General features: G+C 57.2%; 1 protein-coding gene across 1 annotated transcript; it reads left to right on the top strand.

Annotated features, from left to right (window-relative positions):
• Nucleotides 1-342: 342 nt before the first annotated feature.
• PRKDC (protein kinase, DNA-activated, catalytic subunit) lies at nt 343-27304 on the top strand (the record flags this gene model as incomplete). The annotated part of the gene is made up of 16 exons (XM_078622101.1): nt 343-435; nt 2000-2072; nt 3445-3557; nt 9848-9878; nt 12516-12682; nt 13620-13687; nt 15110-15290; nt 16721-16889; nt 18409-18458; nt 19169-19465; nt 21071-21223; nt 22043-22134; nt 23223-23427; nt 24187-24249; nt 26112-26231; nt 27287-27304. Coding segments are annotated over 16 exons (1893 nt in total), but the record flags the coding sequence as incomplete, so codon positions are not given.

Below are 27304 nucleotides of genomic sequence, written 5' to 3'. Positions count from 1 at the left end.
ACCCTCCTCCTCCCTCCCCTCCTCCCTCACCCCTCCTCCCGCCTCGCTCCTCCCCTCCTCCCCCCCCTCCTCCCCCTCCTCCCTCCCTCCTCGCTCCCCCCCTCCGCCTCCCCCCCTCCTCCTCCCCTCCTCCCCCTCCTCTCCTCCCTCCCCTCCTCCCTCCTCCTCCTCCCTCCCTCCCTCCTCCTCCTCCTCCCCTCCCCCTCCCCCCTCCTCCCCTCCTCCCCCCCCTCCCTCCTCTCTCCTCCCCCCTCTCCTCCTCCCTCCTCCCCCTCCTCCCCCCCCCTCCTCCCTCCTCCCTCCTCCTCCTCCCCCCTCCTCCTCCTCCCTCCACCCGCACAGCTGAAGGAGGTGCGTGAGGAGGTGCTGAGGGCTCTACGTGAGTTCCTGGAGACAGTCGGCAGCCATGCCAAGGACTACATGGCGGCCGTCAAGGTGCACAGCGCCGTCGTCACCGTCATCACCATCACCGTCGTCACCACCATCACCACCTTCACCACCTTCACCGTCACTCACTACCTTCACCGTCACCACCGTCACCACCTTCACCACCGTCGTCACCCGTCATCACCATTACCGTCGTCACCACCATCGTCACCGTCACCACCTTCACCGTCACTACCTTCACCGTCACCACCGTCACCACCTTCACCACCTTCACCGCCGTCATCACCATCATCACCACCATCGTCACCGTCACCACCTTCACCGCCGTCGTCACCGTCACCACCTTCACCACCATTGTCACCATCATCACCATCACCACCGTCACCACCTTCACCGTCACCACCATCACCACCTTCACCGCCGTCGTCGTCATCACCATTATCACCGTCACCGTCATCACCATCACCGTCATCACCACCATCGTCACCGTCACTACCTTCACCGTCATCACCACCATCGTCACCGTCACTACCTACACCGTCATCTCCACCATCACCGTCACCACCATCAGCACTAACATTCCCCATAAACTCACATTCCCCATAGACTCACACTGCCCATAGACTCAACACTGCCCATAGACTCAACACTGCCCATAGACTCAGCACTGCCCATAGACTCACACTGCCCATAGACTCAGCACTGCCCCATAGACTCAACACTGCCCATAGACTCAACACTGCCCATAGACTCACACTGCCCATAGACTCAGCACTGCCCACATAGAAACGTCAGTCCTGTGCTTGCAGGATATCTGTGTACTTTGCTACACCAAGGAAAGAGCTGCAAAGACTAAAGCCTGCGCCTTGGAGCTGCTGATCAAGGTACGCGTGACCGCAGAGACACACACACATAGAGACACCACACACAGAGACACCGCACACACAGAGACATCGCGCAGAGAGACATCGTGCAGAGAGAGACACCGCACACACAGAGACGCCACACACAGAGACGCCACACACAGAGACAACACACACAGAGACACCACACACACAGACACCACACACAGAGACACCACACACAGAGACACCACACACAGAGACAACACACACAGACACCGCTCACACAGAGACACCGCGCACACACAGAGACACCAAACACAGAGACACCACACACAGAGACACCGCACACACAGAGACACCGCCCAGAGAGAGACACCGCGCACAGAGACACCACACACAGAGACACCACACACAGAGACACCACACACAGAGACACCACACACAGAGACACCACACACAGAGACACCACACACAGAGACACCAAACACAGAGACACCAAACACAGAGACACCACACACAGAGACACCAAACACAGAGAGAGACACCGCGCACAGAGACATCCGTGACATCTAAGAGCTCCACAGCTGATTGGAATTGCTCCTTGCTGCTTCACAGCTTAAACGCAACGATCCCCGATGATTCTCATCCCTCAACCTCCTCCACCACCTCCTCCACCTCCTCCACCTCCTCCACCTCCTCCACCTCCTTCACCACCTCCTCCTCCTCCCTAGGCTGTCCACGTCGGCTCGGTCTCGTCGCACGGTCAGAACTCCGGCGTCCAGAGCCTCTTCAACAAGTTCTACGGCGAACTGGCAAGCCGAAGCAAAGTGTCCGACACGGGTGAGGTGGCTCCCTTGTGGTCGTACGGCAAGGGGGAGGGGATTCTGGTACCGGGGGATCAACACACGGATCTTGAATTCGTACGGCAGGGAGGAGGAAAATTTGGTACTGGGGGATCAACACGGACCTCCAGATCTTGAATTCGTACGGCAGGGAGGGCAGAATCTGGTACTGGGGGATCAACACGGACCTCCGGATCTTGAATTCGTACGGCAGGGAGGTAGGAATTTGGTAATAGGGGATCAACACGGATCTCTGGATCTTGAATTCGTACGGCAGGGAGGGCAGAATCTGGTACTGGGGGATCAACACGGACCTCCGGATCTTGAATTCGTACGGCAGGGAGGTAGGAATTTGATACTGGGGGATCAACACGGATCTCTGGATCTTGAATTCGTACGGCAGGGAGGTAGGAATTTGGTAATAGGGGATCAAATCTCTCGATCTTGAATTCGTACCCCCAGTTAGGGGCATGGGGGTAAGAATGTTACAATGTGAGTCTATGGGCAATGTGAGTCTATGGGCAATGTGAGTCTATGGGCAGTGTGAGTCTATGGGTAATCTTAGTGGATGGGTAATGTTAGTGAATGGGTAATGTTATTCTATTCACTGCTATATTTACCCAAGAATGCCTGTGTGTCCCGCGCGTGACGTCACTCCACGTCGACCAGCCCCCCTAATTAATAATCAAGAACAGTCTTCTTGGTTCTTTCGGTAACGTCACGTAGAAGGGAAATAATAAAATAATACAAATTTAACATGATAAATGGTGCAGTGTTGAGTCTGTGGGCAGCGTTGAGTCTATGGGCAGTGTTAGTCTATGGTGCCGCCATCGAACTCACGACCTCCTGCGTACCAGGCGAGGTAGCTAACATCTCCTAGCCACCGTGATGATGATGAGAGAGAGACGCAGACTCCAAATCTACAGCAGCAGGTGTCGTCAGGGTCGGGATCGAACCCACGATCTCCTGCGTACCAGGCGAGGTAGTCAATATCTCCTAGCAACCGTGATGATGATGAGAGAGACGCAGACTCCAGGGTCGGGATCGAACCCACGAACCTCCTGCATACCAGGCAAGGTAGTTAACATCTCCTAGCAACCGTGATGATGATGAGAGAGAGACGCAGACTCCAAATCTACAGCAGCAGGCGTCGTCAGGGTCGGGATGGAACCCACGACCTCCCACGTACCAGACGAGGTTGTCAACATCTCCTAGCAACCGTCATGATGATGAGAGAGAGAGAGAGAGATGCAGACTCCAAATCTACAGCAGCAGCGTCGTCAGTGTCGGGATCGAACCCACGACCTCCTGCGTACTAATGCGAGGTAGTCAACATCTCCCGGCCACCGCTCTGTGACTCGTGTGCCCAGTGCTGGAGCGGATTTATGAGCTGCTGGGCGTTTTGTCCGAAGTCCACCCGGCGGAGATGGTGGATCAGGCGGGGCCTCTGTTCCGAATCTACCTGGGGGAGCTGAAAACCCAGGTACAGGTGGCGCTGTGATGACGGTGACGATGCTGTGTGTGATGATGGTGTTTATGTTGTGTGTGATGATGGTGTGGATGCTGTGTGTGATGATGGTGTTGATGCTGTGTGTGATGATGGTGTTGATACTGTGTGTGATGACGGTGTGGATGCTGTGTGTGATGATGGTGTGGATGCTGTGTGTGATGATGGTGTTGATGCTGTGTGTGATGATGGTGTTGATGCTGTGTGTGATGATGGTGTGGATGCTGTGTGTGATGACGGTGTGGATGCTGTGTGTGATGATGGTGTGGATGCTGTGTGTGATGATGGTGTTGATGTTGTGTGTGATGACGGTGTGGATGCTGTGTGTGATGACGGTGTGGATGCTGTGTGTGATGATGGTGTGGATGCTGTGTGTGATGACGGTGTGGATGCTGTGTGTGATGATGGTGTTGATGTTGTGTGTGATGACGGTGTGGATGCTGTGTGTGATGACGGTGTGGATGCTGTGTGTGATGATGGTGTGGATGCTGTGTGTGATGATGGTGTTGATGTTGTGTGTGATGACGGTGTGGATGCTGTGTGTGATGATGGTGTGGATGCTGTGTGTGATGACGGTGTGGATGCTGTGTGTGATGATGGTGTGGATGCTGTGTGTGATGACGGTGTGGATGCTGTGTGTGATGATGGTGTGGATGCTGTGTGTGATGATGGTGTGGATGCTGTGTGTGATGACGGTGTGGATGCTGTGTGTGATGACGGTGTGGATGCTGTGTGTGATGACGGTGTGGATGCTGTGTGTGATGATGGTGTGGATGCTGTGTGTGATGACGGTGTGGATGCTGTGTGTGATGATGGTGTGGATGCTGTGTGTGATGATGGTGTGGATGCTGTGTGTGATGACGGTGTGGATGCTGTGTGTGATGACGGTGTGGATGCTGTGTGTGATGATGGTGTGGATGCTGTGTGTGATGATGGTGTGGATGCTGTGTGTGATGATGGTGTGGATGCTGTGTGTGATGACGGTGTGGATGCTGTGTGTGATGACGGTGTGGATGCTGTGTGTGATGATGGTGTGGATGCTGTGTGTGATGATGGTGTGGATGCTGTGTGTGATGATGGTGTGGATGCTGTGTGTGATGACGGTGTGGATGCTGTGTGTGATGATGGTGTTGATGTTGTGTGTGATGACGGTGTGGATGCTGTGTGTGATGATGGTGTTGATGGTGTGTGTGATGACGGTGTGGATGCTGTGTGTGATGATGGTGTGGATGCTGTGTGTGATGACGGTGTGGATGCTGTGTGTGATGATGGTGTTGATGTTGTGTGTGATGATGGTGTTGATGCTGTGTGTGATGATGGTGTGGATGCTGTGTGTGATGACGGTGTTGATGCTGTGTGTGATGATGGTGTTGATGTTGTGTGTGATGATGGTGTTGATGCTGTGTGTGATGATGGTGTGGATGCTGTGTGTGATGACGGTGTGGATGCTGTGTGTGATGATGGTGTTGATGTTGTGTGTGATGATGGTGTTGATGTTGTGTGTGATGATGGTGTTGATGCTGTGTGTGATGATGGTGTTGATGCTGTGTGTGATGATCGTGTGGATGCTGTGTGTGATGATGGTGTTGATGCTGTGTGTGATGATGGTGTGGATGCTGTGTGTGATGATGGTGTTCGATGCTGTGTGTGATGATGGTGTGGATGCTGTGTGTGATGATGGTGTGGATGCTGTGTGTGATGATGGTGTGGATGCTGTGTGTGATGATGGTGTGGATGCTGTGTGTGATGATGGTGTTCGATGCTGTGTGTGATGATGGTGTTGATGTTGTGTGTGATGATGGTGTTGATGCTGTGTGTGATGATGGTGTGGATGCTGTGTGTGATGATGGTGTTGATGCTGTGTGTGATGATGGTGACGATGCTGTGTGTGATGACGGTGTGGATGCTGTGTGTGATGATGGTGTGGATGCTGTGTGTGATGATGGTGTTGATGCTGTGTGTGATGATGGTGACGATGCTGTGTGTGATGATGGTGTTGATGCTGTGTGTGATGATGGTGTGGATGCTGTGTGTGATGACGGTGTGGATGCTGTGTGTGATGATGGTGTTGATGTTGTGTGTGATGACGGTGTGGATGCTGTGTGTGATGATGGTGTTGATGTTGTGTGTGATGATGGTGTTGATGCTGTGTGTGATGATGGTGTTGATGCTGTGTGTGATGATGGTGACGATGCTGTGTGTGATGATGGTGTGGATGCTGTGTGTGATGACGGTGTGGATGCTGTGTGTGATGATGGTGTTGATGTTGTGTGTGATTACGGGGTGGATGCTGTGTGTGATGATGGTGTTGATGTTGTGTGTGATGATGGTGTTGATGCTGTGTGTGATGATGGTGTTGATTCTGTGTGTGATGATGGTGACGATGCTGTGTGTGATGATGGTGTTGATGCTGTGTGTGATGATGGTGTTGATGCTGTGTGTGATGATGGTGTTGATGTTGTGTGTGATGATGGTGTTGATGCTGTGTGTGATGATGGTGTTGATGCTGTGTGTGATGATGGTGTTGATGCTGTGTGTGATGATGGTGTGGATGCTGTGTGTGATGATGGTGACGATGCTGTGTGTGATGATGGTGTTGATGCTGTGTGTGATGATGGTGTTGATGCTGTGTGTGATGACGATGTGGATGCTGTGTGTGATGATGGTGTTGATGTTGTGTGTGATGATGGTGTTGATGCTGTGTGTGATGATGGTGTTGATTCTGTGTGTGATGATGGTGACGATGCTGTGTGTAATGATGGTGTTGATGCTGTGTGTGATGATGGTGTTGATGCTGTGTGTGATGACGGTGTTGATTCTGTGTGTGATGATGGTGTTGATGCTGTGTGTGATGATGGTGTGGATGCTGTGTGTGATGATGGTGTTGATGCTGTGTGTGATGATGGTGTGGATGCTGTGTGTGATGATGGTGTTCGATGCTGTGTGTGATGATGGTGTGGATGCTGTGTGTGATGATGGTGTTGATGCTGTGTGTCATGATGGTGTGGATGCTGTGTGTGATGACGGTGTTGATGCTGTGTGTGATGATGGTGTTGATGCTGTGTGTGATGACGGTGTTGATTCTGTGTGTGATGATGGTGTTGATGCTGTGTGTGATGATGGTGTTGATGCTGTGTGTGATGATGGTGTGGATGCTGTGTGTGATGATGGTGTTCGATGCTGTGTGTGATGATGGTGTTGATGTTGTGTGTGATGATGGTGTTGATGCTGTGTGTGATGATGGTGTGGATGCTGTGTGTGATGATGGTGTTGATGCTGTGTGTGATGATGGTGTTGATGCTGTGTGTGATGATGGTGACGATGCTGTGTGTGATGATGGTGTGGATGCTGTGTGTGATGATGGTGTGGATGCTGTGTGTGATGATGGTGTTGATGTTGTGTGTGATTACGGTGTGGATGCTGTGTGTGATGATGGTGTTGATGCTGTGTGTGATGATGGTGTTGATGCTGTGTGTGATGATGGTGACGATGCTGTGTGTGATGACGGTGTGGATGCTGTGTGTGATGATGGTGTTGATGCTGTGTGTGATGATGGTGTTGATGCTGTGTGTGATGATGGTGTGGATGCTGTGTGTGATGATGGTGTTGATGCTGTGTGTGATGATGGTGACGATGCTGTGTGTGATGATGGTGTTGATGCTGTGTGTGATGATGGTGTGGATGCTGTGTGTGATGATGGTGTGGATGCTGTGTGTGATGATGGTGTTTATGTTGTGTGTGATGATGGTGTTGATGCTGTGTGTGATGATGGTGACGATGCTGTGTGTGATGATGGTGTGGATGCTGTGTGTGATGATGGTGTGGATGCTGTGTGTGATGATGGTGTGGATGCTGTGTGTGATGATGGTGTTTATGTTGTGTGTGATGATGGTGTTGATGCTGTGTGTGATGATGGTGACGATGCTGTGTGTGATGATGGTGTGGATGCTGTGTGTGATGATGGTGACGATGCTGTGTGTGATGATGGTGTGGATGCTGTGTGTGATGATGGTGTTGATGCTGTGTGTGATGATGGTGTTGATGCTGTGTGTGATGATGGTGTTGATGCTGTGTGTGATGATGGTGACGATGCTGTGTGTGATGATGGTGTGGATGCTGTGTGTGATGATGGTGTTGATGCTGTGTGTGATGATGGTGTTGATGCTGTGTGTGATGATGGTGTGGATGCTGTGTGTGATGATGGTGTGGATGCTGTGTGTGATGATGGTGTTGATGCTGTGTGTGATGATGGTGTGGATGCTGTGTGTGATGATGGTGTGGATGCTGTGTGTGATGATGGTGTTGATGCTGTGTGTGATGATGGTGTTGATGCTGTGTGTGCTGATGGTGTGGATGCTGTGTGTGATGATGGTGTGGATGCTGTGTGTGATAATGGTGTTCGATTAGCGCTACCTCTCGCGAAGAACCCGGCGACCCGAGTTCGATTCCCGCTCACGGCAAACACCGGTGACGATGAATCTGAACCGGCGTTCGGGCCTCCCCTAGGTCGACTTGGCCTCGAATGAGTGGCTGGTGCAGTGCGTAGTGAACATTGCCACTGGGGGAGAGACAAAGGCGGCCGGGCGTGGTGCCGGCCACACCACCCCCCCCCCTGTCGCTTACAGCACTTGACCCTACAGTTTGGTGAAGGCTACACGGGGGATCTTTGTCTTTGTGTTGTGGTTTTTTTTTGCGCGTAGATGTGTGGCTCTGTGCGTGCACCGCGCCTGGCACTGGTGGCCGGTTGTCTGAGAGGCCTCACATCCTTGCTCGTTCACTTCTCGCAGTTGGCAGTCGAAGGTGATAACCACCATCACCACCACCACTATCACTATCGCCACCACCGCCACCACTATCGCCACCACCACCGCCACCACCGCTACCACCACCACTATCACTATCGCCACCACCACTATCACTATCGCCACCACCGCCACCACTATCGCCACCACCACCGCCACCACCGCTACCACCACCACTATCACTATCGCCACCACCACTATCACTATCGCCACCACCGCCACCACTATCGCCACCACTATCGCCACCACTGCCACCACTACTATCACTATCGCCACCACCGCCACCACTATCGCCACCACTGCCACCACTACTATCACTATCGCCACCACCGCCACCACTATCGCCACCACTATCGCCACCACTGCCACCACTACTATCACTATCGCCACCATCACCACTATTATCACTATCGCCACCGCCACCATCACTATCGCCACCGCCACCACCACCACTATCGCCACCACCGCCACTACCACCGCCACGACCACCACCACTATCACCACCACTGCCGCCACCACTACCGCCACCCGCCACAATTATCACCGCCACTACCACCACTATCACTATCACCACCACTGCCGCCACCACTACCACCACCGCCACCACCACCGCCACCACAACCGCTATCACCACCACCCAGTACTAACCCTACCACCACCAAAACCACTATCGTCGCCACCGCCACCACCACCGCCACCACAACCGCCACCACCACCGCCACCACCACCGCCACCACCACCGCCACCACAACCGCTATCACCACCACCCAGTACTAACCCTACCACCACCACCACCACTACCACCCAGTACTCACCCTAACCCTACTATCCAAGTCACTAACACTTAGTACCAACACTAACTCTGCTGGTGTCTCCCCGTGTCTCCCCGTGTCTCCCTGCGTCTCCCCGTGTCTCTCCCCGCATCTCCCCGTGTCTTCCCGTGTCTCCCCGTCTCCCCGTGCCTCCCTGTGTCTCCCCGTGTCTCTCCCCGTGTCTCTCCCCGTGTCTCTCCCCGTGTCTCTCCCCGTGTCTCTCCCCGTGTCTCTCCCCGTGTCTCTCCCCGTGTCTCTCCCCGTGTCTCTCCCCGTGTCTCTCCCCGTGTCTCTCCCCGTGTCTCTCCCCGTGTCTCTCCCCGTGTCTCTCCCCGTGTCTCTCCCCGCGTCTCTCCCCGCGTCTCTCCCCGCGTCTCTCCCCGCGTCTCTCCCTGCATCTCCCCCGTGTCTCTCTGTCTCCCCGTGTCTCCCCGCGTCTCTCCGTGTCTCTCCATGTCTCCCCGTGTCCCCGTGATTCTCTGTTTGCACAGGTTTAACAATTATTGGTGAGATCTTCAACTTCACACTCAAAGCCATTGACCCTGAGGTGAGATTATGTTGGTTATGGTGATGATGATGATTTTTTTGCTGCTGATGCTGATGTTTGCTGCTGATGCTGATTGTTGTCATTCTTGTCTGCTCGTGTGTATAGGCTCACCTCAACCGCTATGCCGTACCATTGGGTGAGTCTACGGGTCTCTGTATGAGTCGTCTGTGGGTCTCTGTGTGAGTAGTCTACGGGTCTCTACTGTGTGAGTAGTCTGTGGGTCTCTACTGTGTGAGTAGTCTGTGGGTCTCTGCTGTGTGAGTAGTCTGTGGGTCTCTGCTGTGTGAGTAGTCTGTGGGTCTCTGCTGTGTGAGTAGTCTGTGGGTCTCTACTGTGTGAGTAGTCTGTGGGTATCTACTGTGTGAGTAGTCTGTGGGTCTCTGTGTGAGTAGTCTACGGGTCTCTGCTGTGTGAGTAGTCTGTGGGTCTCTACTGTGTGAGTAGTCTGTGGGTCTCTGTGTGAGTAGTCTACGGGTCTCTGCTGTGTGAGTAGTCTGTGGGTCTCTACTGTGTGAGTAGTCTACGGGTCTCTGTGTGAGTAGTTTGTGGGTCTCTACTGTGTGAGTAGTCTACGGGTCTCTACTGTGTGAGTAGTCTGTGGGTCTCTGTGTGAGTAGTCTACGGGTCTCTGCTGTGTGAGTAGTCTGTGGGTCTCTGTGTGAGTAGTCTGTGGGTCTCTACTGTGTGAGTAGTCTGTGGGTCTCTGTGTGAGTAGTCTACGGGTCTCTGCTGTGTGAGTAGTCTGTGGGTCTCTACTGTGTGAATAGTCTACGGGTCTCTGTGTGAGTAGTTTGTGGGTCTCTACTGTGTGAGTAGTCTGTGGGTCTCTACTGTGTGAGTAGTCTGTGGGTCTCTGCTGTGTGAGTAGTCTGTGGGTCTCTGTGTGAGTAGTTTATGGGTCTCTGTGTGAGTAGTCTGTGGGTCTCTACTGTGTGAGTAGTCTGTGGGTCTCTGCTGTGTGAGTAGTCTGTGGGTCTCTGCTGTGTGAGTAGTCTGTGGGTCTCTGTGTGAGTAGTTTATGGGTCTCTGTGTGAGTAGTCTGTGGGTCTCTACTGTGTGAGTAGTCTGTGGGTCTCTACTGTGTGAGTAGTCTGTGGGTCTCTGCTGTGTGAGTAGTCTGTGGGTCTCTGTGTGAGTAGTTTATGGGTCTCTGTGTGAGTAGTCTGTGGGTCTCTACTGTGTGAGTAGTCTATGGGTCTCTGTGTGAGTAGTCTATGGGTCTCTACTGTGTGAGTAGTCTATGGGTCTCTGTGTGAGTAGTCTGTAGGTCTCTACTGTGTGAGTAGTCTATGGGTCTCTGTGTGAGTAGTCTGTGGGTCTCTGTGTGTGAGTAGTCTGTGGGTCTCTACTGTGTGAGTAGTCTGTGGGTCTCTACTGTGTGAGTAGTCTACAGGTCTCTGTGTGAGTAGTCTGTGGGTCTCTACTGTGTGAGTAGTCTACAGGTCTCTGTGTGAGTAGTCTGTGGGTCTCTACTGTGTGAGTAGTCTGTGGGTCTCTGTGTGAGTAGTCTGTGGGTCTCTACTGTGTGAGTAGTCTGTGGGTCTCTGCTGTGTGAGTAGTCTGTGGGTCTCTGCTGTGTGAGTAGTCTGTGGGTCTCTACTGTGTGAGTAGTCTGTGGGTCTCTGCTGTGTGAATAGTCTACGGGTCTCTGTGTGAGTAGTCTGTGGGTCTCTACTGTGTGAGTAGTCTGTGGGTCTCTACTGTGTGAGTAGTCTGTGGGTCTCTGTGTGAGTAGTCTGTGGGTCTCTACTGTGTGAGTAGTCTGTGGGTCTCTGTGTGAGTAGTCTGTGGGTCTCTACTGTGTGAGTAGTCTACAGGTCTCTGTGTGAGTAGTCTGTGGGTCTCTACTGTGTGAGTAGTCTACGGGTCTCTGTGTGAGTAGTCTGTGGGTCTCTGTGTGAGTAGTCTGTGGGTCTCTGTGTGTGAGTAGTCTGTGGGTCTCTACTGTGTGAGTAGTCTGTGGGTCTCTGTGTGAGTAGTCTGTGGGTCTCTACTGTGTGAGTAGTCTGTGGGTCTCTGTATGAGTAGTCTACGGGTCTTTGTGTGAGTAGTCTGTGGGTCTCTGTGTGTGAGTAGTCTGTGGGTCTCTACTGTGTGAGTAGTCTGTGGGTCTCTGTATGAGTAGTCTACGGGTCTCTGTGTGAGTAGTCTGTGGGTCTCTACTGTGTGAGTAGTCTGTGGGTCTCTGTGTGAGTAGTCTGTGGGTCTCTACTGTGTGAGTAGTCTGTGGGTCTCTACTGTGTGAGTAGTCTACAGGTCTCTGTGTGAGTAGTCTGTGGGTCTCTGTGTGAGTAGTCTGTGGGTCTCTACTGTGTGAGTAGTCTGTGGGTCTCTACTGTGTGAGTAGTCTGTGGGTCTCTACTGTGTGAGTAGTCTACAGGTCTCTGTGTGAGTAGTCTGTGGGTCTCTGTGTGAGTAGTCTGTGGGTCTCTACTGTGTGAGTAGTCTGTGGGTCTCTACTGTGTGAGTAGTCTACAGGTCTCTGTGTGAGTAGTCTGTGGGTCTCTGTGTGAGTAGTCTGTGGGTCTCTACTGTGTGAGTAGTCTGTGGGTCTCTACTGTGTGAGTAGTCTGTGGGTCTCTACTGTGTGAGTAGTCTACAGGTCTCTGTGTGAGTAGTCTGTGGGTCTCTGTGTGAGTAGTCTGTGGGTCTCTACTGTGTGAGTAGTCTGTGGGTCTCTACTGTGTGAGTAGTCTACAGGTCTCTGTGTGAGTAGTCTGTGGGTCTCTACGAGTAGTCTCTCTCTGTGTGTGTCTCCGCGTCGTCCCCACAGCCGGCCTGCGGCTGCTGGCTCGCCACGCTGCGTCCGGCCCCTTTGGGCCGCTGCTGGCCCAGCGGCACGCCACCCTGTGGCCCACGCTGTGGCGCTGGAGCGGCCACCGTAGCCACACGGAGGCGGGGCGGTGCGGGCAGGCGGCCACGGAGGCCGTGCTCAAGCAGGTGGGCGGGGTGGGGGGGGGGGCGGGAGAGTGGGTGTGTGGGTGGGTTGGTGAGTGGGTGGGTGGGTGGGTCGGTGAGTGGTTGGGTGGGTGGGTAGTTTGGTGGGTGATTGGGTGTGTCGGTGGGTGGGTCTGTGAGTGGGTGGGTGGGTGGGTGAGTGTGTGGGTGATTTTGTGTGTGTGTGGGTCGGTTAGTGTTAGGGTGAGTGTGTGGGTGGGTGATTGGGTGTGTGCGTAGTTGATTGGGTGTGTGGGTGGGTCGGTGAGTGTTTGGGTGGGTTGGTGAGTGTGTGCGTGGTTTGGTGAGTGTGTGGTTGGGTGGGTGTGTGGTTGGGTCAGTGAGTGTGTGGGTGGGTGGGTCGGTGAGTGGGTCGGTGAGTGTGTGGGTGAGTGGGTCGGTAGGTGGATGGTTTTGTGGGTGATTGGGTGAGTGTGTGGGTGGGTCGGTGAGTGTGTGGTTGGGTGGGTGGGTGGTTGGGTCAGTGAGTGTGTGGGTGGGTGGGTCGGTGAGTGTGTGGGTGGGTGGGTGGGTCGGTGAGTGTGTGCGTGGGTGGGTTGGTGAGTGTGTGGGTGGGTGGGTGAGTGGGTCGGTGAGTAGGTGGGTGTATGGTTGGGTGGGTGGGTGGTTGGGTCAGTGAGTGTGTGGATGAGTGGGTCGTTGGGTGGATGGTTTGGTGGGTGATTGGGTGGGTGGGTCGGTGAGTGGGTGGGTGTGTGGGTGGTTAGCGTCATTGTGAGCGTCACTCTAACCCCCTAACCTCCCCTCCGCAGATATCGGCGCAGCTGTCCACCGCCACCACCACCACCACCTCCACCGCCACCACCACCACCGCCAGCAGCAGCAGCAGGGAGTCGCTGCTGCTGTTTTTCCTGAAGCGGTTTTACGCGACTTTCCAGGAGAATCCCTGCTCCCACGCTCACCTCTCCCTCGCCATCAGGGGGATCGGCATACTCGCAGCGGTGAGGGCGCGGGGAGGACGCCGCTCGCTCGCCCGCCCGCTCGCCCGTTCGCCTGCTCGCTCGTTCACTCACTCACCCACTCACTCGCTCACTCACTCACCAACCCACTCGCCCAATCACTCGCTCACTCACTCGCCCACCCACTCGCTCACCCACCCACTCGCTTACTCACCCACTCGCTCGTTCAATCGCCCGCTCACTCGCCCACCCACTCGCTCACTCGCCCGCCCACTCGCTCGCTCACCCACCCACTCGCTCACTCGCCCGCCCACTCGCTTACTCACCCACCCACTCGCTCACTCACCCACTCGCTCACTCGCCCGCCAACTCGCTCACTCACCCACCCACTCGCTTACTCACCCACTTGCTCGTTCACCCACCCACCCACTCACCCACTCACTCGCTCACTCACCCACCCACTCACTCATTCACTCACCCACCCACTCACCCACCCACCCAACCACTCACTCACTCACCCACCCACCCACTCATTCACTTGCCTCACCACCCGCCCGTTGACCTCTCCTCTCCCTCCCCCTGTTCCTCCCTCCCCTCTCTCTCCCCCTGTCCCTCCCTCCCCCTCTCTCTCCCCCTCTCCTCTCCCTCCGCTCTCCCTCCCCTCTCTCCCTCCCCTCTCCTCCCCCTGTCCCTCCCTCCCCTCTCTCTCCCCCTGTCCCTCCCTCCCCTCTCTCTCCCCTCTCCTCTCCCTCCGCTCTCCCTCCCCTCTCTCCCTCCCCTCTCTCTCCCCCTGTCCCTCCCTCCCCTCTCTCTCCCCTCTCCTCTCCCTCCGCTCTCCCTCCCCTCTCTCCCTCCCCTCTCCTCCCCCTGTCCCTCCCTCCCCTCTCTCTCCCCCTGTCCCTCCCTCCCCTCTCTCTCCCCTCTCCTCTCCCTCCGCTCTCCCTCCCCTCTCTCCCTCCCCTCTCCTCCCCCTGTCCCTCCCTCCCCTCTCTCTCCCCCTGTCCCTCCCTCCCCTCTCTCTCCCCTCTCCTCTCCCTCCGCTCTCCCTCCCCTCTCTCCCTCCCCTCTCCTCCCCCTGTCCCTCCCTCCCCTCTCTCTCCCCCTGTCCCTCCCTCCCCTCTCTCTCCCCTCTCCTCTCCCTCCGCTCTCCCTCCCCTCTCTCCCTCCCCTCTCTCTCCCCCTGTCCCTCCCTCCCCTCTCTCTCCCCTCTCCTCTCCCTCCGCTCTCCCTCCCCTCTCTCCCTCCCCTCTCCTCCCCCTGTCCCTCCCTCCCCTCTCTCTCCCCCTGTCCCTCCCTCCCCTCTCTCTCCCCTCTCCCTCTCCTCTCCCTCCCCTCTCCCTCCCCTCTCTCCCTCCCCTCTCTCTCCCCCTGTCCCTCCCTCCCCTCTCTCTCCCCCTGTCCCTCCCTCCCCTCTCTCTCCCCTCTCCCTCCCCCTGTCCCTCACGACCCCCAGCCCTGCAAGGCGCTCCTGCCGGACAACGTGGATTTCATGTTTTCGGAGCTCATGCAGAGGGCGTCGCTCGTCCTCCACGTCGTCACGGCCGGCGGGGTCGACCGCGAGGGTGGACGCGGTGCAGGGGACGACGCCGACGACGACTACGACGACGGAGGAGGTGGGGGGGGACGACTCCGCTTACATCCTTCCAAGCTTCCTGCAGGCGCTCGCCAGCGTGGTGGACGCCCTGGATGAGGTGCGCTCGCTCGCCCACGCCTGCTCAGTCGGTCGCTCCGTTAGTCGCCCGCTCGCTCAGCCGGTGGCTCCGTTAGTCGCTCGCCTCGCCCACCCACCTATTCACCTACTCACCCATCCACCTACTCACCTACCCACCCACCTACTCACCTACTCACCCACCTGCTCACCTACTCACCCACCCACCTACTCACCTACCCACCCACCTACCCACTCACTCACCCACCCACTCACTCACCCACCCACCCACCCACCTACTCACCCACCCACCTACTCACCTACTCACCCACCCACCTACTCACCTACCCGCCCACCTACTCACCTACTCACCCATCCACCTACTCACCTACTCACCCACCCACTCACCTATTCACCCACCCACCAACCCACTCACCCACCCACTCACCCACCCACCTACTCACCCACCCACCTACTCACCTACTCACCCACCCACCTACTCACCTACTCATTCACCCACCTACTCACCTACTCACCCACCTGCTCACCTACTCACCCACCCACCTACTCACCTACTCACCCACCCACCTACTCACCTACCCGCCCACCTACTCACCTACTCACCCACCCACCTACTCACCTACCCGCCCACCTACTCACCTACTCACCCACCCACCTACTCACCTACCCGCCCACCTACTCACCTACTCATCCACCCAACTACTCACCTACTCACCCACCTACTCACCTACTCACCCACCCAACTACTCGCCTACTCACCCACCTACTCACCTACTCACCCACCCACCTACTCACCCACCTTCTCACCTACTCACCCACCCACCTACTCACCTACTCACCCACCCACCTACTCACCCACCTACTCACCTACCCACCCACCTACCCACTCACTCACCCACCCACTCACTCACTCACTCACTCACCCACCCACCCACCCACCTACTCACCCACCCACCTACTCACCCACCCACTCACCAACCCACCTACTCACCTACTCGCCCACCTACTCACTTACCTACTCACCCACCTACTAACTTACTCACCCACCCACCCACCTACTCACCCATTTACTCACCCACCCACCTACTCACCCACCCACCTACTCACCCACCCACCCACTCACCCACTCACCCACCCACCCACTCACCCACCCACCTACTCACTCACCCACCCACTCACCCATCCACTCACTCACCCACCCACCCACCTACTCACCCACCCACCCACCTACTCACCCACCCACTCACCCACCCACCCACTCACCCACCCACCCACTCACCCACCCACCAACCCACTCACCCACCCACTCACTCGCCCACCCACCAACCTACTCACCCACCCACTCACCCACTCACTCACTCACCCACCCACCTATCCACTCACCCACCCACCTACTCACCCACCCACCTACTCACTCACCCACCCACCTACCCCCCCCCCACCTACCCGCAGATACCTGAGTGCCAGCTGCCCCTGCTGCAGCGCCTGCTGCTGCTGCAGATGGAGAGCGTGGCGCTCTACAGCCAACGCCTGGCTCACATCGCCAGCCGTGCCCTCGTGCTTCTGCTGCTCGCACTCAGCCGCAAGGGGACTCAGTACCACTCCCTGCTGCAAGCCGTGGGTGGGTGGGTGGGGGAGTGAGTGGGTGGGTGGGGGAGTGGGTGGGTGGGTGGGGGAGTGGGTGGGTGGGTGGGGGAGCGAGTGGGTGGGTGGGGGAGCGGGTGGGTGGGTGGGGGAGCGGGTGGGTGGGTGGGGGAGCGGGTGGGTGGGTGGGGGAGCAGGTGGGTGGGGGAGCGGGTGGGTGGGTGAGGGAGCGGGTGGGTGGGTGGGGGAGCGGGTGGGTGGGTGGGTGAGCGAATGGGTGAGTGAGCGAGTGGGCGAGTGAGTGAGTGGGTGAGCGGGGGAGCGGGTGGGTGGGTGGGTGGGGGAGCGGGTGGGTGGGTGGGGGAGCGGGTGGGTGGGTGGGGGAGCGGGTGGGTGGGTGGGTGAGCGGGCGGGTGTGTGGGGGAGCGGGCGGGTGGGTGGGGGAGCGGGCGGGTGGGTGGGGGAGCGGGCGGGTGGGTGGGGGAGCGGGTGGGTGGGTGGGTGGGGGAGTGGGTGGGGGAGCGGGTGGGTGGGTGGGGGGGTGGGTGGGTGGGGGGTGGGTGGGTGGGGGAGCGGGTGGGTGGGTGGGGGAGCGGGTGGGTGGGTGGGTGAGCGAGTGGGTGGGTGTGTGGGGGAGTGGGTGGGTGTGTGGGGGAGTGGGTGGGTGGGTGGGGGAGTGAGTGGGTGGGTGGGGGAGTGAGTGGGTGGGTGGGGGAGTGGGTGGGTGGGGGAGTGGGTGGGGGAGTGGGTGGGTGGGGGAGTGGGTGGGTGGGTGGGTGAGTGAGTGAGTGGGTGGGTGGGTGGGTGGGTGAGTGGGTGGGTGTGTGGGGGAGTGGGTGGGTGGGTGGGTGGGGGAGTGAGTGGGTGGGTGGGTGGGGGAGTGAGTGGGTGGGTGGGGGAGTAGGTGGGGGAGTGGGTGGGTGGGTGGGGGAGTGGGTGGGTGGGTGGAGGAGTGGGTGGGTGGGTGGAGGAGTGGGTGGGTGGGTGGGTGGGTGAGTGAGTGGGTGGGTGGGTGGGTGAGTGAGTGGGTGGGTGGGTGGGTGAGTGAGTGGGTGGGTGTGTGGGGGAGTGAGTGGGTGGGTGGGGGAGTGGGTTGGTGGGTGGGTGGGTGAGTGAGTGGGTGGGTGGGTGGGTGTGTGTGTGGGGGAGTGGGTGGGTGGGTGGGGGAGTGGGTGGGTGGGTGGGTGGGTGAGTGAGTGGGTGAGTGAGTGGGTGGGGGAGTGGGTGGGTGGGTGAGTGAGTGGGTGGGGGAGTGGGTGAGTGGGTGGGTGGGGGAGTGAGTGAGTGAGTGGGTGGGTGGGCGAGTGAGTGGGTGGGTGGGGGAGTGGGTGGGTGAGTGAGCGGGTGGGGGAGTGAGTGGGTGGGTGGGTGAGTGGGTGGGTGGCTGTGTGGGTGGGTGGCTGTTAATTTGTATGGTGCAGAAGAAGTTCAACATATGTACAGTAATTCTTAACACGCAATATAATTTAAATTGTCTTTCTCTCTGTGTGTCTCTGTCTCTCTGTGTCTCTGTATTTCTCTCTCTGTCTCTCTCTGTGTCTCTTTCTGTCTCCCAGTCCATCAGAGTCTCGTGAACTTTTGCTCTAAGCGCTTCCCGCTTCCCACGGTGAGTTCCGCGTGTTACTCAGCGCTGTGCAACTCCCTCACTCTGTCTCTCCCCTCAATTCTCTCTGTGTGTGTCTCTCTCTCTGTCTCTCTCTCACCATCTCTCTCTGTCTCTCTGTGTGTGTCTCTCTCTGTCTCTCTGTGTGTGTCTCTCTGTCTCTCTCACTCCATCTCTCTCTGTCCCCCATCTCTCTCTGTCTCTCTGTGTGTGTCTCTCTCTGTCTCTCTGTGTGTGTCTCTCTCTGTCTCTCTCACTCCATCTCTCTCTGTCCCCCATCTCTCTCTGTCTCTCTGTGTGTGTCTCTCTCTGTCTCTCTGTGTGTGTCTCTCTCTCTGTCTCTCTCACTCCATCTCTCTCTGTCCCCCATCTCTCTCTGTCTCTCTTTGAGACGTCATTGTCGTCGTCATCATCGCTGTCGTCATCGTTGTCATCATCGCTGTCGTCGTCGTCATCGTCGTCATCGCTGTCGTCATCGTCGTCGTCATCGTTGTCGTCATCGTCATCGTTGTCGTTATCGCTGTCGTCATCGTCGTCATCGTCGTCGTCGTCATCGTCGTCGTCATCGCTGTCGTCGTCGTCGTCGTCATCGCTGTCGTCATCATCGTCGTCATCGTCGTCGTCGTCGTCATCATCATCATCGCCGTCGTCGTCGTCGTCGTCGTCGTCGTCGTCGTCGTCGTCACCGTCGCCGCCGTCTCTCCGCGCTCCAGGAGGGCGGCGAGGCGCCCCAATCCGGCGGCCCCGGACGGGGCGACGCAGAGTCGGCCGCCCCCACGACCACCTCCACCACCACCACCACAACGAGAACGACGATGGGAGAGGAGGTGGAGGAGGAGGTGGAGTGGGAGGTGGAGGCGGAGGAGGAGGTGGCGGAGGCGGCGGCGGAGGATTCGGGCTCAGCGGGCGTGGGTGGTGTGGGTGGTGCGGTGCGGCGCCTGGAGAGGCGCCTTTCTCACGTAGACCACCTGCACCTGTGGCAGAGTCTCCTGTCTTGCACCCAGTTTCAGGTGATGGGTGGGTGGTGTGGTGTTGGTGGGGTGGTGTGTGGGTGGTGTGGGTGTGGTGTGGGGTGGGTGGTGTGGTGTGGGTGGTGTGGGTGTGGTGTGGGGTGGGTGGTGTGGGTGGGTGGGGTGTATGGATGGTGTGGGTGGTGGGGGGGTGGGTGGGGTGGGGTGGGTGGTGTGGTGTGTGTGGGTGGTGTGGTGTGGGTGGTGTGTGTGTGGGTAGGTGGGTGGTGTGGAGTGGGGTGGGTGGTGTGGGGTGGGTGGTTAGAGTGGTGTGGTGTGGTGTGGATGGGATGGGGTGGTGTGAATGGGATGGGGTGGTGTGGGTGGGTGGTTGGGTGTGGGTGGGAGTGTGTGTTGGTGTGGGTGGAGTGGGGTGGGTGGGTGTATGTGTGTGTTGGTGTGGGTGGTGTGGGTGGTGTGGGTGGGCCAGCAGCAATACACCCGACCGCCTTTGTCTCACTCACTCACTCACACAGACAGACACACACACACACAGAGACACACATATACAACAAGAAACATGCATAGAGATATATAGACCCATAGAGATACATTGAGACCCATAGAGTTCCATAGAGATACATAGAGACCCATAGAGATGCGTAGAGACCCATAGAGATGCATGGATATGCATAGAGATCCATAGAGATGCATAGAGATCCATAGAGATACATAAAGACCCATAGAGACACAGAGACCCCATAGAGATACATAGAGACCCACAGAGACCCACAGAGACCTATAGAGACACAAAGACCCCATAGAGATGCATACCAGGCGAGGTAGTCAACATCTCCTGGCCACCGTGATGATGATGAGAGAGAGGCACACAAACTCCAAATCTACAGCAGCAGCTGCAGGCGTCGTCAGGGTCGGGATCGAACCCACGACCTCCCGCGCACCAGGCGAGGTAGTCAACATCTCCTAGCCACCGTGATGATGATGATGATGATGAGAGAGAGACGCAGACTCCAAATATACAGCAGCAGGTGTCGTCAGGGGTCGGGATCGAACCCACGGACCTCCTGCGCACCAGGTGAGGTAGTCAACATCTCCTAGCCACCACCGTGATGATCATGAGAGAGAGAGAGACGCAGACTCCAAATATACAGCAGCAGCAGGCGTCGTCAGAGTCGGGATCGAACCCACGTCAGGGTCGGGATCGAACCCACGACCTCCTGCGCACCAGGCGAGGTAGTCAACATCTCCCCGAGCCACTGATGTTGGCAATTGAACCCACGACCTCCTGCGCACCAGGCGAGGTAGTCAACATCTCCTAGCCACCATGATGATGAGAGAGAGAGACACAGACTCCAAATATACAGCAGCAGGCGTCGTCAGGGTCGGGATCGAACCCACGACCTCCTGCGTACCAGGCGAGGTAGTCAACATCTCCCCTAGCCACTGATGTCTCGGGATGGAACCCACGACCTCCTGCGCTCCAGGCGAGGTAGTCAACATCTCCTAGCCACCGTGAAGATGATGAGAGAGAGACGCAGACTCCAAATATACAGCAGCAGTAGGCGTCGTCAGGGTCGGGATAGAACCCACGACCTCCTGCGCACCAGGCGAGGTAGTCAACATCTCACCGCGTTGGCGGCGCAGGCCTCCGACGCTCCCGGGGACGCGTCGTCGCTGCGCTCGCTGCAGCACCTCCTGTACGACCTGCTCATCTCCTCGGTGGTCGACGTCGCCCTCAAGCTCGACCTGTCCACTCGACCCCGCGCAGAGTCCACCGCTCACGGGGAAACGCGCCAGGTGACCGCTCGACCCCCGTCTCTCTCTTCCCCCTCACCCCCCGTCCTTCTCGTGTGTCTGTCGGCTCCGCTGCTACTACTCGCTACTAAAAGCACTTGCCCCTACAGCCTGCTAGAGGCTACACGGGGACACCTTTGTCTGTGTGTCTATAGACACTGCTGCTGCTACTAACAGCACTTGCCCCTACAGCCCTGTTAGAGGCTACACGGGGGACCTTTGTCTGTGTGTCTATAGACACTGCTGCTGCTACTAACAGCACTTGCCCCTACAGCCCTGTTAGAGGCTACACGGGGGACCTTTGTCTGTGTGTCTATAGACACTGCTGCTGCTACTAACAGCACTTGCCCCTACAGCCTGTTAGAGGCTACACGGGGGACCTTTGTCTGTGTGTCTATCGGCACTGCTGCTGCTACTCGCTGCTCATGGCCACTTGCCTCTACAGTCCTGCTAGAGGCTACACGGGGCACCTTTGTCTGTGTGTCTGTAGGCACTGCTTACTTCTAACAGCACTTGCCCCTACAGCCCTGCTAGAGGCTACACGGGGGACCTTTGTCTGTGTGTCTATAGACACTGCTGCTGCTACTAACAGCACTTGCCCCTACAGCCCTGCTAGAGGCTACACGGGGCACCTTTGTCTGTGTGTCTATCGGCACTGCTGCTGCTGCTCACAGCACTTGCCCCTACAGCCTGCTAGAGGCTACCTGGGTGTGGGGGTGACCTTTGTCTGTGTGGACAGGAGGTGGCCGCTGCTGCTACTCGCAGCACTTGCCCCTACAGCCTGCTAGAGGCTACCTGGGTGACCTTTGTCTGTGTGGACAGGAGGTGGCCGCCTCATCGGACGTCGCCGCCGACCTGGTCGCCGTCAACCCCGCCGACCACGGCGCCCTCCACAACCTCGGCAACTTCTGCTGGTGAAGCGTCACCGCTGCCACCGTCACCGTCACCACCGCCGTCACCATCGCCACCACCGTCACCGCCACCATCGCCACCACCACCATCGTCACCTCCACCATCGTCACCACCACCATCGTCACCACCATCGTCACCACCACCATCGTCACCACCACCATCGTCACCACCACCACCGTCACCACCACCACCGTCACCTCCACCATCGTCACCACCACCATCGTCACCACCACCATCGTCACCACCACCACCGTCACCGCCACCACCGTCACCGCCACCATCGTCACCGCCACCACCGTCACCGCCACCATCGTCACCGCCACCATCGTCACCGCCACCATCGTCACCGCCACCATCGTCACCGCCACCATCGTCACCGCCACCATCGTCACCGCCACCATCGTCACCGCCACCATCGTCACCGCCACCATCGCCACCACCACCACCGTCACCACCACCATCGTCACCACCACCATCGCCACCACCACCACCGTCACCACCACCACCACCGTCACCACCACCATCGTCACCGCCACCATCGTCACCGCCACCATCGTCACCGCCACCATCGTCACCCGCCACCATCGTCACCGCCACCATCGTCACCGCCACCATCGTCACCGCCACCATCGTCACCACCACCATCGTCACCACCACCATCGCCACCACCACCATCGTCACCACCACCATCGCCACCACCACCACCGTCACCACCACCATCGTCACCGCCACCATCGTCACCGCCACCATCGTCACCACCACCATCGCCACCACCACCATCGCCACCATCATCACCATCATCACCATCACCATCGCCACTGCCACCACCATCGTCACCACCACCATCACCTCCACCATCGCCGCTGCCACCGTCGCCACCACCATCGCCACCCGCCACCATCGTCACCACCACCATTGTCACCGCCACCATCACCGCCACCATCACCACCATCATCACCGCCACCATCATCACCGCCACCATCGCCACCGTCACTGCCACCACCACCATTGTCACCACTACCACCACCACGACTACCCCCCGTACCCCCCTTACCCCCCATTCCCCCACCACCCCCCGCCCCCCCCCCAGGGCGGTGCTGCTCCCCGCGTCTCCGCGTGTCACTGCGGCACCACCGTCACGGCCACCGCCGCTGCTGGCGGCGTTCGTGCGCTGGCTGCCCGTGCTGTGCCGCCGCCTGCTGGTGCCGCTGTGCACCGCTCACCCCCTGGTGGGCACCGCCTACCGCCTGATGGCGCTGGCGCTCGTCAACGCCCGCACCGCCGGCTACTTCCAAGTACGTGGGCGTGCGTGTGTGTGGGTGTGTGGGTGTGTCTGTGTGGGTGTGTGTCTGTGTGGGTGTGTGTGTGTGTGTGCGTGCGTGTGTGTGCGTGTGTGTCTGTAGGCGTGTGTGTGTGTGTGTAGGCGTGTCTGTGTGGGTGTGTGTGTGTCTGTGCGCGTGTGATCTTTGATCTTTGTGTGCGCGTGTGTGTGTGCGTGTCTGTGTGTGTGTGTGCGTGTCTGTATGCGTGTGTTTTTACTTCAGCGCGTGTGCGTGCGTGTGTGTACGTGTGTTTGTGTGTGTGTTGACGTGAGAGTGAGTGTGTGTGTGTCTCTGTGTGTGTCTGTGTGTCTGTGTGTCTATGTGTGTGCCACAGTGGCCGGCAACCTTCATAGGCGCTGCTGCCGTTTGCTAACGGCACTTGCCCCTACGCTCTGTTGCAGGCTACACGGTTTGTGTCTCTGTGTGTCTCTGTGTCTGTGTGTCTCTGTATGTGTGTGTGTGTCTGTGTATCTCTATATATGTGTGTCTCTGTGTGTCTGCATGGGTCTATGTGTCTGTATGTGTGTGTCTCTGTGTGTGTCTCTGTGTGTCTCTGTGTGTCTCTCTGTGTGTCTCTGTGTGTCTCTCTGTGTGTGTCTATGTGTATGTGTCTCTGTGTGTCTCTCTGTGTGTCTCTCTGTGTCTCTCTGTGTCTCTCTGTGTGTCTCTCTGTGTGTGTCTGTGTGTATGTGTCTCTGTGTGTTGACTCTTTGTTTGCGACGACGTCTGCAGGGGCCCTTGAAGGAGGAGGAAAAACGATCGACGTTCAATCTCCTCCTTGGATTCTGCAAAGAGGTGAGCGGTGGTGGCGTAGAGAGATGTTGACTACCTCGCCTGGTGCGCAGGAGGTCGTGGGTTCCATTCCGACCCTGACGACGCCTGCTGCTGTATATTTGGAGTCTGCTTCTCTCTCATCATCATCATCACAGTGGCTAGGAGATGTTGACTACCTCACTTGGTACGCAGGAGGTCGTGGGTTTTATCCCGACCCTGACGACGCCATCCGCTGTATATTTGGAGTCTGTGTGTCTCTCTCTCTCATCATCATCATCACAGTGGCTAGGAGATGTTGACTACCTCGCCCGGTACGCAGGAGGTCGTGGGTTTGATCCCGACCCTGACGACGCCATCCGTTGTATATTTGGAGTCTGTGTGTCTCTCTCTCTCTCATCATCATCATCACAGTGGCCAGGAGATGTTGACTACCTCACTTGGTGCGCAGGAGGTCGTGGGTTTTATCCCGACCCTGACGACGCCATCCGCTGTATATTTGGAGTCTGCGTCTCTCTCTCTCTCTTTCTCATCATCATCATCATCACAGTGGCTAGGAGATGTTGACTACCTCACCTGGTACGCAGGAGGTCGTGGGTTTTATCCCGACCCTGACGACGCCATCCGCTGTATATTTTGAGTCTGCGTCTCTCTCTCTCTCTCATCATCATCATCACAGTGGCTAGGAGATGTTGACTACCTTGCCTGATACGCAGGAAGTCGTGGGTTCTATCCCGACGCTGACGACGCCTGCTGCTGCTGTAGATGTGGAGTCTGCGTCTCTCTCTCCGTGGTCACTGCGTGGATTTTTCTCCGTTTCTATTCCCCTCCACATTTAGAATCAACGTCACCACCCACGCTGTTTTAGAATATTTGACTGCTGCTATGAATGTTCACGTGGTGGTGATGACGATGCTAAACCACGTGGTTGAGCTACATGTATGCCAGTACACACCTGTACACACGCGCAGACAAAGGTCGTAGCGCTAACCGCTACACCACCGCACCCCACACACTCACGTACACACCTGTACACACCTGTACACACACACCTGTACACACACCTGTACATGCACACGCACACAAACCTGTACACCTGTGACACACACACCTGTACACACACACACACCTGTACACACACCTGTACACACACACACCTGTACACACACACACCTCTGTACACACACACCTGTACACCCCTGTGACACACACACCATACACACCTGTGACACACACACCTTACACACCTGTACACGCACACACACCTGTACACCTGTGACACGCACACCTTACACACCTGTACACACACACACCTGTACACACACACACCTCTTCACGCACACCTGTACACACCTGTGACACGCACACACACACCTGTACACACGCACACACACCTGTACACACACCTGTGACACACACACACCTGTACACACACACACCTGTACACACACACCTGTACACACATACCTGTACACACCTGTGACACACACCTGTACACACACACCTGTACACACACACACCTGTACACACACACCTGTGACACACACACACCTGTACACACACACCTGTACACACACACACCCCTGTACACACACACCTCTACACACACACCTGTACACACACACCTGTACACACGCACCTGTACACACACACACACCTGTACACACACACCTGTACACACACACCTGTGACACACGCACCTGTACACACGCACCTGTACACACACCTGTACACACACACCTGTACACACACACCTGTACACACCTGTGACACACACCTGTACACACGCACCTGTACACACGCACCTGTACACACACACCTGTACACACACACACACCTGTACACACACACACACCTGTACACACCTGTGACACACACCTGTACAGGTGTGTCAGCGTCTGCGCCAGTACAAGGACGAGCTGCTGGCCTGTGCCCTCACCTGCGTGCTGGCGACGCCGCACCACCTGGTGGCACGCGACCCCCACCCCTTCGTGCAGCCCCTGCAGGTGAGGGGAGAGGGGAGAGGGGGGGGTGGGTCCGAGTGTGTGTCGGTGCGTGTACGTGAACGCGTGTGAGTGCGTGTGTTTGTGTGTGTGTGTACGTGAGCGCGTGTGAGTGCGTGTGTGTGTGTGAGTGTGTGAGTATGTGTGTGTACGGGTGTGTGTGTGTGTATGTGCGCGCGTGTGAGCGAGTGTGTGTGTGTGAGCGCGTGTGTGTGAGCGAGTGTATGTGTACGTGAGCGTGTGTACGGGTGTGTGTGTGTGTGTGTGAGCGAGTGTGTGTGAGCGAGTGTGTGTGTGTGTGTGTATACGTGAGCGCGTGTGTGTGAGCGAGTGTGTGTGTGTGTACGTGAGCGCGTGTGAGTGCGTGTGTGTGTGTGTGCGCGCGTGCGTGTGAGCGTGTGTGTGTGTATACGGGTGTGTGTGTGAGCGAGTGTGTGTGTGTGTGTGTGTGAACGTGTGTGTGAATGCGTGTGTGTGTGAGTGTGTGTGTACGGGTGTGTGTGCGTGCGGGTGTGTGAGTGTGTGTGTGTGTGTACGTGAGCGTATGTGTGTGAGTGTGTGCGTGTGTGTACGTGTGTGTGTGTGTGTACGCGTGCGTGTGTGTAAGTGTGAGCGAGCATGTGTGTGTGTGACTGTGTGTGTACGTGTACGTGTGTGTGTGTGTGCACGTGGCCTGGCACAAGCGTCGTGGTGACGTCACCGCCACTTAGTGGCGAATGGCGGTTGTTGTTGTGTGTGTGTGTACGCGTGAGTGTGTGTGTGCGAGCGAGTGTGTGTGTGTGTGTACGTGAGTGTGTGTGTGTGTGTACGTGAGTGTGTGTGTGTGCGTGTACGTGAGTGTGTGTGTGTACGTGAGTGTGTGTACGTGTGTGTGTACGTGAGTGTGTGTGTGTGCGGGTGTGTGAGTGTGTGTGTGTACGTGAGTGCGAGTGTGAGTGTGTGTGTGTACGTGAGTGTGTGTGTGGTGTACGTGAGTGTGTGTGCGGGTGTGTGAGTGTGAGTGTGTACGTGTGTGTGTACGTGAGGGGGTGTGTGAGGTGTGGGCGCGGGTGGGTGAGTGTGGTGGGTGTACGTGA

Source organism: Lampetra planeri, unplaced genomic scaffold, assembly GCF_965212315.1.
Source record: "Lampetra planeri unplaced genomic scaffold, kcLamPlan1.2.h2 scaffold_1313, whole genome shotgun sequence".
Classification (NCBI taxonomy): domain Eukaryota; kingdom Metazoa; phylum Chordata; class Hyperoartia; order Petromyzontiformes; family Petromyzontidae; genus Lampetra; species Lampetra planeri.
This window is presented reverse-complemented; position numbering and strand designations above follow the sequence as displayed.